A 13,846-nucleotide genomic window follows, 5' to 3' on the forward strand; every position below is an offset into this window, starting at 1 on the left:
GTGACCCCTAGGAGCTTAAAGAACCCTTTCCAGACATGAGAGATGAACTGGGGTCCCCTATTGGAGATGGTATCTTCTGGAATACCGTGATTCCTGAAGACATAGTGGGATAGACATCCTGCAGACGTTGAGAGGCTCTTAAGGGGGATCAGGTGGCAAGCCTTGGAGAATTGATCAACATTGACCAATATGCAGGTGTTGCCTTCTGAGTTGGGCAGATCCGTGACGAAGTCAACCCCAATGTGTGACCAGAACCTCCGTGGAACTGGTAAGGGGTCCACTTTTCCAGAAGGGGAGCTGCCGCAGACGTACCAGATGACATCCTGGGCCACCAATACCGAGCTTAGAGGAGCGGGAGGGTGCACCATGACGGCAGGAGGGAGGATGGGTGCTGGCTCGGTGGGAGTGTCCAGGGAGTGAATGCGTGAGAGGGAGTCAGCTTTTACATTCCACTTACCGGTTGATACATGATGGAGAAATTGAATCTGATGAAGAAGAGTGACCAGTGTGCCAGTCTCGGGTTGAGTCTCTTGGCACTGCAAAGGTATTCCAAGTTCTTGTAGTCTGTGATCACTGTAAATGGGTGTTGAGCTCCCTCTAGCCAGTGACACCACTGTTCTAGGGCTAATTTGATAGCCAGCAGTTCCCTGTTACCAGTGTCATAATTCTGCTCCGCTGGGGTGAGCTTTTTGGAGTAATATACGCAAAGCTGGAGACAAGAAGGCTCTCCGTGATACTGAGACAGCACTGCTCCCACCCCGTGGTTGAGGCATCAACTTTGATGATGAAAGGGCGTTGGGTGTTTAAGAATGGGAGCAGTGCTGAAGGTGTCTTTGAGTAGTTGAAATGAGGCTTGGGCTTAGTGGCTTCCAGAACAGAGACTTGGGCTTTCCACATAACAAAGAGGTGAGGTGTGCTGTGAGATGACTTAAGCTCTGGCAATAGAAGTTGGAGAATTCTAGGAATTGTTGAAGTTTTTGACAGATTGGGGTTGGGGCCACTCACGGATAGCTTGAACCTTCCTTTGGTCCATCTGGATACCTTCAGGACTGATGACGTGGCTGAGAAACTGCACAGTGGTCTGGTAGAATTCGCACTTCTCTACTTTCAGGTACAGGTGCTATTATCTGAGCTGTTCTAGGACCTGCGTTACGTTTTGGCAAAACGATGGGGGAACTCTCGGAACACCTCGTTCATAAAGCCCTAGAAGACAGACAGTGAGTTGGCTAGGCTGTTGAGCATGACCTGGTTTTCATAGTGGCCAGATGGAGTAATGAATGCTGTCTTCTACTCGTTGCCCTCCCGGATGCGAATGAGGTTATAGGTGCTCCGCAGGTCCAGCTTGGTGAAGATGTGAGCTCCCCCGAGTTCCTTGAGGGTGGCCAGGACCAGGGGAAGTGGGTAAACCAGTTTGATGGTTTGTGAGTTCAGGATCAGGTAATCAATGCATGGCCTCAAGTCTCCGTCCTTCTTGCTCACAAAGAAGAATCTGGATGCCAGGGGCATCCCAGGATGATATCCCTGGAAGACAGGCAGCGGGTGAAGGTGGAGAGTGAGCCGTTTCTTCGGGCTGGCATGCAGTCAGGCGTTGGGAGATCCATACAGCTCGCTGCATGAAACTTTCCAATCCCACATTGTCGTCATAGTCATAGTCTGTCAGCAATCAGACCAAGTGGCAGAGGTAAGTGAAACAAATCAACCGGTTAACTGAGATCGTCAGATGTAAACTGAGCAACAGTTCAATGGTAAGTAATCCTTTGATAGAATAAGTTCAGGGTTCTTATCTGAATGGTGACACAGTCTCTGTGTTGCAGGTCAACTGAAGAGCAGTGGAGAGATGGAGCAGATGAGACAACGGGAGACGTTGAAGGATCGGCGAGGTAAGTACACAGGTAAGTACAGGTAAATACAGGTAAGCAGTCAGGTACACATGGCATTGGAAACGGTAGACCAGACAATGAGGCAGAATCAGGAGTGCACTTATATAGGGAACGTGATGAGCATGAACGGGTGATGGCAATTAGTAATCAGGTGAGAGTTGGGTGCAGGGACTATGGTGACTGTGGTGACTGAGACTCCCTGATAGTTTCAAGTATAATTAATTTGAAGCTATGGTGCTTCATATAACATTATCTAGTGTAATAAGTGTTAAAGAAAAATCCCCTGTGAGGTTTGTACTTGCTACTGTATACAAGCCACCAGGGCACCATGCAGACTTTATCAAAGAATTTGCTGATTTTCTATCTGAGTTAGTGCTGGCTGCAGATAAAGTCTTAATTGTTGGTGATTTAAATATCCCTGTTGATAATGAAAAAGATGAATTGGGATCAGCATTTATAGACATTCTGAACTCTATTAGGGTCAGACAACACTTGTCAGAACCTATTCATTGCCGTAATCATACTTTAGATTTAATACTGTCACATCGAATTGATGTTAATGGAATTAACTGCTCTGCTCTGCAGCAGAGCAATGATACCTCAGATCAATATCTATTCTTCTGTATACTCCATATAGCTAAAGCTGCAAACTCAACTCTTTGTTACAAATATGGTAGAAACATCACTTCTGCAATTTCTTTCAATTCCTCAGCAAAACCAACAGCTCAGAAAAACTTAATATTGTAAGAGAAACTATGGACTCTCTCTTTTCTAGCACAGATACAGTTGTTCCTTTGGAAAACAGTCAGACACCATGGTATAACAAGCACACTTGCATCCTAAAGAGAGCAGCCCAGAAAATGGAGCGCATCTGGAAGAAAACTAAACTAGAGGTATTTTGTATTGCATGGAGGAAAAGTACTTCTATCTACAGAAAAGCTCTAAAAACTGCTAACTTTTCATCTCCTTTAGAACAAATCAAACACAGCCCCAGGCATTTATTTAATACAGTGGATAAATTAACTAAAAATAAAGCATGCACAGACATTTCCCAACAGCACAGCAGTAATGACTTTATGAACTTCTTTACTTCCCAGGGTCTGTATTCACAAAACATCTTAAGGCTAAAAGTAGCTCATAACTTGCAGATTTAGTAGAAAATCTTAAAAATAATGGGTGTGTCAATTCCCAGGGTCTGTATTCACAAAACATCTTAAGGCTAAATGTAGCTCATAACTTGCAGATTTAGTAGAAAATCTTAAAAATAATGGGTGTGTCAATCCTAAATTTAAGACTCCAAAATTTTTGCTCTGGTGAAGAGGACTCCTAAGTCACTAAGACCAAGCCATAAACTGTCCTAAAATGGCTGTTGCCGGCAATCCTCGGAATGTAAACATTTTAGAAACATTTTACAATAAAGAGCTTTTAAAAAGGTAATATCTTTGGTTTTGGAGGTTATCCTAACTTCAGATTTTCCTTTAATTATATTCTTGTTTTCATAAACCAGTTGAGCAAGAAGTAACAACTGTTCTTATGGCCAGTTTGGTTTTCTTTTATGTTTACTATCAGCCATTATTATTGTACTCTGTTATTTAAAAGGCTGTTTATATGCATATTCACTCATTTTTTTAGAAGAAGCATACAGGCTGACAACTAGCTGAACATATACAGTACATATATATTACACTGTTTAATTAGTGACATTTAGCCTGCATTTCAAAATATTTATTTGAAAGTGGCAATTAACATTTTTTTTAAACTTTATGTGAATATGGCAACATAATATCACACTCTACAATACTTCCATGAATGAATCTCTGACAGAGCCCTCCCCATCAGCCAGTCACCGTGTGCATAGTTAGTAAGCATGCTGACATCTTCCATAGCAACGAGGTCAACCCCGCCCTTACTCTTAGCTTAGGACTTCTCTTCTATTCCTTGATAAAAGTTTGTCTCATCAGCTTTGTGAATAGGTTTTAAGAGAAAACTCTTAGCTAAAAACTTATACTGCTATTTAGGAGAACTCTTAGTGGTAAGATAAAATGTTTTGTGAATAAGGGCCTAGACTGATACTATTAGAGATCAAAATATAACCATGCAGCTGTCAGCTGCGGTCTAATATGAATTATAACTGTGCTTATACACTAGGGAGTATACATACAACACATGCATATACCATATCAAGTTTCTAACAGTTTAATTATCTCATAAATACAAAGAATGAGTTTATGTGTGTATTATGTGTATTGCAAGTGTGGGGGTAAGACACTGGACACCCAGGCTTTTGGTGGCTGGTGGCGAGTGTGATCGTCTCCTCTTTGAAATGTGTTTGTCCAACAGGGAAACCAGGGGCCATTTCTTTTTCTTTTTTTTTTGTTTTTTTTGTTTTTTGTTTTTTGTTTGTTTGTTTGTTTTTTTAACTGATCAAGTAAAAAATTCACTTCATCCACTCTACAAATCAGTGCTCTTAACTGTAGAAATGAAAGTAGTAATTACATGACTCATTTCACATATAGTTGATATATCGTGAAGCACCGTTCTATTAAATTGCAAGACACAGTAGGGCCTGTCAGGTTCCAAAAAGTACAAACAGTACAACCAAGTAAGGTGCTATAAAGACAGTTAACATCAAGCCCCATGCATTTAGATTAATTTATATTGTGCATATATTTTGAATGTGTTAGTTAAACAAAAAGTTTTTTTTTTTTTTTTTTTTTTTTTTTTACCTTGGCCAGTAAGTCTGCAGTGTCGGATTCTTTCCACTATATCAATGCAGATCAGGGAAAATAGAACTAATGACACTGGCAGTTCAGCAAAAGTGTCCAACTTCAGATTATGTCTAATCTGTACCTAAAAAGTGAGAGAGAGCGAGAGAGAGAGAAAGGGAATAAGACAGTAAGACATGGAGATTAGTATATTTTTCAAAATGTGTGTTTTTCTCTCTTTTTTTCACACTAGATGATTTTCAAATCTTAACCGATTTTAAAACGATGGGAGACCACAGACATGAAAACAAATTCGACTGATTTTTACCCTTATATTCCTCTGAACGCACACAATAGACGATTCGACCAGACTGCGAGACCACACACTTGTTGATTGTAGGAACGATTTCACAGTAACACGAAAGCTCACGGAGACTCGTGAAATCAAAGGTGACTAAAGAAGTAAAACAGATGGAAGGCAATCGACGTTGTCGGCTGGTTCTCCTGGTGTGCGTTTCACAGCGAAAAACAAAATATAAAAAAGAAAATGGGTGATGTGTTCTGCTTTCATGGCATTTTTGCAGCTGCCAAGTTTCAGCTACAGAAGCATGCAGCATCCGGTAAGTGAAGCTTGCTTTCTCCCATTGCCTATCGCGAGTATCACATCAGAGGCAGCCCGATCAAGAATCCTAAATATCAAACATGTTTGATATTTACGATTCGAGTTCGGGGATGCTTCGTCTCGATAGGGAGCAGTTAGATAATCGTAATGACATCACACAATAGAGAATTTTTGGACAAAAAATCATTTGCAACAAGCTTTGAATCGGGCCACGCCCCCGATCGTTCAGGGGTGCAAATCGGCAGTAAAATTGGAATGCTGCCCCAGTGTTTTTGAATTTACTGATGACTAAAGCAAACCCAGCACATACAGAACGTTCCCCTAAGGTTAGTATCTGGTTCCCGTTATTTATTTATTTATTTATTTATTTATTTATTTATTTATTTCCAAATAATAATATTCTAGGAATGTAATTTTTAAGTTTTATTTTTGCAACCATAAAATAACATTTCCAGGTTCCTAATGTTTATTTTTAGGTCATTATTTTGCAACCACAAAATAACATGTCCAGAACCTGGTTATTTTTAATAACCTAAAATATCTTACATAGAACGTTCGCTAACGGTTATTTTAGGTTATTGTTTTTGTTTTAACCATAAAATAACTTTTCCAAAATGTTACAGAGTAGTTATCTTTAAATAATCTAAATAAATAAATAATCTACATTACCTAATTTTTTTTTTTTTTTTTTTTTTTTTTTTTTTTTTTTTTTTTTTTTTGGTTATTTTATTTATAACGATGTAAACTAACCTTCCAATTAAATTGTACCAATGTTTGTGTATAATGACGTATACAGAGCTCTGAAATTAGTTTAATACAGCATTTAATAAAATGTAGAAATTAGATTAATCAAAATGCATTCTTTCACGAACCCTGTCCATGGTCTTCAGTCTGCCTGCTACTAGAGGTCGCCTTCCTATTACATTGACTCTCACACTATACTGACTGTTACATGTCACCTTGGACTACATTTCCTATGTTTCACTTCAATCACACACAGTATAAATATAAGGCTGTCACCATCAATCAGGGCCAAGTATTGTATAGCGTTTATCACTCCCCTAGTGATAGCTACGTTACAGAGCCACTCCAAGTTTTCCCAGTTTCCTGCGCCTAGTTAAGTCTAATTTTTAGTCTGGTTACTCGAGTCTTTATCCCTGCCTCGTTTATCTCATCTTATCTGTTGGCTGCCTGGCCTAGATTTATCGCCTGTCTTGCATTAACCTTTGTCTCGCCATTTCAGACCCCGTTCGCCCATTGTTGGGACTATTAACTGTCAGTTTGGATTACCCATCTACCTCACCCCCTTGTATCACATCGCCGCCGACTGACCCTCACCCATCCCTGGATTACTCTTTCGTCTTGCCTGTGTACTGTATCTGTTCACTGGTGTTTGACCCTTGCCTGTGTTTTGACCGTGTCTGTAAATAAAAGCTTTGCACTTGGATCCGCCCACTTCACGTCTCTGTCTCTTCGTAACAATTGTGAGCTGGTTTTAACATTACTAGATCGGTTTGGCTTTACATTGAAATTTCATATATCATATAATCTGCTTACACCACTGAGCTGATGTCAAACTTTACAATCAAAATAATGTTATGTAACAATGATCAGCACTAAAGTATTAGAGTGCTATACTTTGTAAAATCTTTTTAATTTTTTATTATTTTATTTTTTTTCAGGATTGATTCTGATAACTTTCATATGTCTGAAGTTATTACATGAAGCAAGAATGAGTAACAAAATGCTTTCTTTGTGTCCAGATTTGACTAATGCAAAAACTTACACTTCAAATCAACATAAAAAAAAAATATATATATATATATATATATATATATATATATATATCAACTTTGATAAAAAATGTCTTTGATAATGTTTAAATATATATCCAAATTCAAGTAACTAATTATGTGGGAATCCAACGTTCCCAGCCATTAGGGAACACACAGCCATGTTTACTATTTGCAAGTGTACATAGCGATAGAAGCTATTTACAGTAAGTGTAAATAGCAATTAGATGCTATTAACACTAAGTGAAAATAGCATATTAGATGCTATTTACAGTAAGTGCAAATAGCAATAGATGCAATTTACACTAAGTGCAAATAGCAATGGGTTCTATTTACACTAAGTGCAAATAGCTATGGATTCTATTTACACTATGTTAAAATAGCAGGATTTTCTGCTATTTATAATACTTATTGCAAATAAAGGCAATTATCTGCACCTCAGTATTGTAGTACATTATAAAACAGTATGCAATCATAATGTATTGAGTGTAAATTATAGTTTTAGTCCAAATTATTAAATGTATGCCTTCCTTATTGGGACAATATATGCTCTACCTACACCTACCCTAACCCTAACCGATACTTTATTTTCAACTTTTCGACTATTTCCTTAATTTTTATTGAAAATAAATGCCTTTCCGATATATGATATTTGAAAAGGGAAAAAGAAAGTTTTCCAAAAGGCAGATTCGAACCAAGGTCGATCACTTCAAAAAGACTACAGCATCTGAACCACTGGAGCTGATGTTTAATGATTGGCTGTGTTCGAAATGGCATAGTTACTTACTGCTTATTGCCCAATATATAGTGCATACTGCCTACTATTTTTGAAGAATAGTATATGAAACAGTATACAATAAGCAAAAAAAATTTCGGAGTAGTATGCTTGTTACATGACAAACACTTAACATTAATTCAGCACAGCTGTCGAGTTTCTTTTTATTAAGGCTTGTTAATAAGGCTAGTAAACATACTAGTTAACAATGCTATATTGCCCAACTGAACTCATTTCATAATTGATTAACTTTACATATTGGACAGAACTGAATCAACACTGAACTGTCTTTAACTGAATAACGATATTTTTGACAGTTACATTAAATGGAAAAAGGGATATATTCTACATTTTAATACTTTATACTTTAGTACTGTAGTACATTAGAAAACAGTATGCAGTAACATATTGATTGTAAATATATATATATATATTTTGTTTTATTAGATGAATGCCACTTTATTGGGACAAAAACCTCCCTAAAGTATAACACTGTATTATTAATGAGCCGTTTTATTTCCACTTTTCAAATATTTACTTTATTTTTATTGAAAATAAATGCCTTTCTGATCTGGTATGTGATGGGAAAAGGAGAAGCATGAGTTTGACAAAAGGCAGATTCGAACGCAGTTCAGTCACATAAAAAGCACATGTCTTCTGTGTTTTTTACTCACTGCGCCACTGACACTGCGAAAAACATGTGTTGGTGGGCAGAGTTATTGTAAATAGCCTCTCCCAACAAATTGGTCTATTTGTCCTTAGAGTAAATACACTCTTAGGTGGAATTGAATTCTGTTTGTATCCTTGAAATATTAATTTTTATTTATATATGAAGAGTTCAGATGCAAAACCAGCTAAATCCATCTGACGTCTTTCTTTAAAAAAATGCATTTTTATCAGGCTCAGATGTATAGGTTTCTATGTAAGTACTGTTACTTCTGATTGGGCTGAGGCTGGTAGTTTAGCAAGTTTGAAGAAAAAGTATTTGATGGACGTATAATATGTGTCGAGAGCATTCACTCAGTATCATTATCTCATTTTTGACCGAGATGGCTTTTAGCTGGTTTTGCATCTGAACTCTTCATATGTTATTTAAATATTATATTACTGCAATATTATTATTATTTAATATCGTTAAAACAATCAGTACTGTATAAAGCACTATAGAGGAAAGGTAACATAATTATACTTGATCAGAAACAGAGATTAAAGTACAATTTATGTCCTACTAACAATAATTTTAGTTTGTATGTAGTTTGTACTCACTAAAAAATGTTGGGTTAAAAATAACCCAACTAGTAACCCAACTATGGGTTGGTATGGCAGCTTCCCATCTATGGGTTATTTTAACCCAATGAATTGGGTTAAAATCCAGTTGGGTTAAAAGTAACCCAACAGTTGAGTTAATTATTTAGATTCATTTATATCAGTTTTTATTTATTTATTTATTTATTTATTTATTTATTTATTAATTAATTATAAAAATACACTATAACACTACTTTGTTTTCAAATAAATATTTTATTTAAATATGCAAATATATTTTTTTTACAAATATATTTTTAAATGTAAAACAGTCATACTGCAAATGTTTACAAAATAAGTGTACAAGAATGTGAAAATATAATACACAAATATGCACACACAACTGACATATTTTCAAGATGTACACTGAATTCAAAACCAACAAATGTGATTCTGGTCCACAAAAGTTTTGGTCAAGTTTTTTGTATTTAAATATAAACATCATCTGAAAGCTCAATAAATAAGCTTTCTATTAATATGTGGTTTGATAGGATAGAACAACAGTTTGAAAATCTGGAATCTGAGGGTGCAAAAAAATCTAAATATTTAGAAAATTGCCTTTAAAGTTGTCCAAATGAAGTTATTAGCAATACATATTACTATTAAGAAATTCAGTTTCAATATACTTATGGTAGGAGATTTACAAAATATCTCCATGGAACATGATCTTTACTTAATATTCAAATGATTTTTGGCATGAAAGAAAATTTGATAATTTTGACCCATACAATGCAATTTTGGCTATTTCTACAAATGTACCCATGATACTTATGACCGGTTTTGTTGTCCAGGGTCATAAATGTGTATCAATTCATATTTATTTATATCAACACATACACAAATGTGCACAAATAAAACAAACATAACATACAAACTTTTATCAATAAAACAAAAATAAAAAATCATAAACACAAGTAATAATAATAATAATAATAATAAAACAAAGTAAATCTGCTGGCTGCTGGACTTGCTGATAATCAGCAACATAAAAAGTTTTTACGGATCAATAAATACAACGTTTCTAAGGAAGAGGTAATGTGTTGAAAGAACTCCTGGAATATTAAAGACTGTGTGCTGCAAATGGGTGCAGAGGAGCTTTGGGTAGTAGATGTCATAAATGTAGAAATGTCTGAAACACAGATCCACTGCTTGTAGTAAGGTCTTCTGTTCCACTGCTTCACCGTTAAAAATGCTAAAAACTTCTTCTCTTGGAGTTAGTGCAGCAATGCTGGTGTCATCCGGTCGCATAAAACTTCCTTCATTGACTCCTTCCTCTGTGATAAGATGAAGCAGAAGAAGAAACATTTTACAGATAAACTAGAAACATTTTTTCATAATTGTTGGAAAACCTACACTACTAATCAGAAGTTTTTGAACAGTAAGATTTTTAAAGTTTTTTAAAGAATTCTTTTCTACTCACTAAGCCTGAATTTATTTGATCCATATATTGAAAATACAGTAAAAGCAGTAATATTGTGAAATATTTTTACTATTTTAAATAACTGCTTTCTATTTTAAAAGCTTTGAAAAGACTGGACAATTACATTTTAAATATATTCCAATAGAAAGCGGTTATTTTAAATGCTGTATTTTGGATGAAATAAATGCAGGCTTAGACAGAAGGGAATTCTTTAAAAACATTAAAAATCTTGCTGTCCAAAAACTTTTGACTGGTAATGTATATGGATCACTAATATAAATAGTTTACTTACCTTGAAATATTTCAGTTAATTGGCATGTGGATGTTTAATGTATGAGATTCCACTGTTGTAGTTTTTCCTTCACTGAAGAACCCAATGTCTAAAAATAAGTATAAACACATTTAGTACACATTTAAAAAAACATGCAAATCTGTCATAGCTTTATAAGAGAAATGGCTGTAATTAGAGGCGATTCTAATATATGCATAACAATATTCAATATAAATAAACCATAAAAACACATTTAGTGTTATTCCAATTAGTGCTCGCTTTCCAAACAACTGACGCTTGCCCTGTTTTGACCAGCAGGCGTCGCCGTTGTGTCACGAACGATTGGAAGCAGTGAATCATTTTGCGAATTAAGCGATTCGTTTAATTGATTCGAAACTTTGAAAAGCTTCGTTTCTCCCATCACGTCTTTCTTTTGGGAAATGTGATTATTTTTAGACTTTTCTAAACAGAGTACTAACTGAATTTGAGCGCATCTCTCTGAGCGGCCGCTGAGCCTAACCTTACATACTGGACCGAAGTTGAAAGGTTCGTGCGGCGCGGTTTAAATCAACAACCCAACAAACATGAGACGTCCACCCGACGTGCAGATCATGTCTATATTGCGTCGGTCGGTCCAGGACCACATTTGTACTTCTACACGACGTGCAAATCCAGTACGGTATCTGGACGTCGGACTACGACGTCCCTTGGACGTAGATATGCAGTTCAAAATTTGAACGTATATGAAGGGGTTTTCCTGAACGTCTGTAGAACGTGCAGAACAGGTTCAGGAAATCGACTTAAGAACTTTTTTTATACAATTAAACATGACAAAGTTCTGACTTAAAAAAAAAAATTAAATATCATTTTTATAAAACATTTACGTGTTAAAACAGTGTAATATTTGTATAAAAACATCATGATAGTAACATAATGCGGCCATTTAATTATTTTATTAATATTATTAATATTATTTATTTTTTTATGTGTAGTATTTTTCACTGGGACATTGACAAACAGCCGCTTACATCTATGTGTGATTAAGTTAAAGTTTAAGTTAAATAGATGTAAAGAGATTTAAATATAATAGATAAATATATTTAAATATTTAATAATAATACAGAATATTAACACAATATTATTGTTTATTGTATATTTTAATAATACTTATGTATTTAATAAATTAATTTAAATTTAATTTAATAAATAGATCTCTATTTAAACGTGCGCTCGCGTGAGGGGCATTAACGTAGTGACGTAAACGTGATGGCGCAAGCAGCCGCGAAGACGGAAGATATTGATATTGTGTATTACCAAAGACTGAAGATATAACCACCACGATAGATCCGTCGTGTAATTTATTTAATTCTACGTTAAAGACACTTTATTAAACCTACAGAGGATGGGACCCAACCTGACCAACAAACAGCCTTCACAACGCAATGCAGCTATTTGGAAATTTAAACAGTAACGGTCTCTAACGGTCATCTAAGAGACGGACGGGTGCTAAGCCGGAGGTAAGCTATATAAATGTACCTTTATTCGTCGTTTTGTCAATCTAATGTTAAATTTCAATTTAGATGTATTTTGTTCTGTGTTATGACGATTTCAGATTCAACTTTTTGTAATGTTTATATCTCCCTGTTGGTTAATTTGCGCGTAAAGTGGTCAGTGAAGTTACAGTCTGAGGTAAATTTATGTTGATCACTTTTAATTGTCTAAATTAGTCACTAAAACACGTAACTTCACAATAATGTAAGATTTTCAAAACTTTATCTTGTGTTAAGTATGTGTTCTTGTAGTAAAATAGACTTTCACTAAATTCACTAAAGACTATATCAGTCTGGCAGTATTTTCTGATTATATGTTTACGAAAGAGGTCATAATGAGCATTGTGATGCCGTATTTGTAGTTATAATAATCGTTTATATTTCAATTTTGTTTTCAGGGCAGTTCATGAAGACAAGATGAGATGTTTTGTCAACCTGGACAGAAGTTCCACCTGCCACACCAGACTCTCTGCTGTATATGGACGCCTGTCCACTAGCACATGGGTTTTTGGAGCCAGGGACCTCTTGCAGGGAAGAAGATTTTCCAAGGACCCCCTCATAAATATAACAGTGTTTAAGGCTAAAGTTAATGTGGATGGGAGTATAATGAACATAATATGATTGTTTTATTGGTGCAAATGGTCCCTATTTTATATGAACTGTTTAATAATACAGCACAATATAGGCCTAATTTACCATATTTTCCAGACAGTTACACCAGGTCAGGAAAAAAAACATGCATAAGTTGCATTGGTGTATAAGGCACATTTTACTGTTACTTTCAGAAATAATGTAAATACTGATAAATAAAACAAATGTTAATAAACTTAACAAACATTATAAACAATGTAAACATGTAATTTACTTTTCTAAATCATTTAAATTAATTGGCATTCAGAACAGATATATATATATATATATATATATATATATATATTAGGGATGTGATGAGACACTTATCCCACGAGATGACATGAGACTGGGTTCACGAGAACGAGACGAGAATTTTAAACTTTTCTTAAGAAATCCTCAATGATTAAGTATATAGGGAAAATAGTCTTTTATTCAACTGAAAAAGACAAAATGCAAAAAAAAATTAGGTGCGTTTTGAACTTTATGAAATTAAACTTCCATTTTAATGGAATAATATGCAGTAATAAACAACATTTAGACAAGAGCTTCACGATTCTGGATAAATTGCAAATCCCAGTTTTTAATAATTTGGAGATCACGATTCTGGAGAAAAAAGATTAGAAAACTAAACTAAATAACATAATTTACTAGTGGTTTTGACAAACTGTTCATTGCTTAAGTCTTTTAAAAACATATTCATTTAAACAAACAAACAAACAAAAAAAACATTCATTGAAAGGAGTCAGTGTCTCACTTCCTTAGGACTTGTTTGACTATTGAAATCTCCTGAATGAATGATTCAATGACATGTTTTAAACGGGCAGTTGTCGCCACCTCCTGGCGGAAGAAGATTAGCGTTACTATAAGATAGTTTCGTTTTGATCGCTACTGT

At 35.3% G+C, this 13,846-nt stretch overlaps 1 protein-coding gene across 1 annotated transcript in view; it reads right to left on the reverse strand.

Moving 5' to 3' along the window:
* LOC127167722 (transmembrane protein 236) overlaps positions 1-13,846 on the reverse strand; it is a 47,178-nt gene that overhangs the window by 19,839 nt on the left and 13,493 nt on the right. Inside the window, exon 3 of the mRNA XM_051113915.1 lies at positions 4,607-4,730. Within this exon, the coding sequence (XP_050969872.1) occupies positions 4,607-4,730 (124 nt within the window). The remainder of the gene's footprint in view (positions 1-4,606; positions 4,731-13,846) is intronic.

Source organism: Labeo rohita, chromosome 7 (genome assembly GCF_022985175.1).
Source record: "Labeo rohita strain BAU-BD-2019 chromosome 7, IGBB_LRoh.1.0, whole genome shotgun sequence".
Lineage (NCBI taxonomy): Eukaryota > Metazoa > Chordata > Actinopteri > Cypriniformes > Cyprinidae > Labeo > Labeo rohita.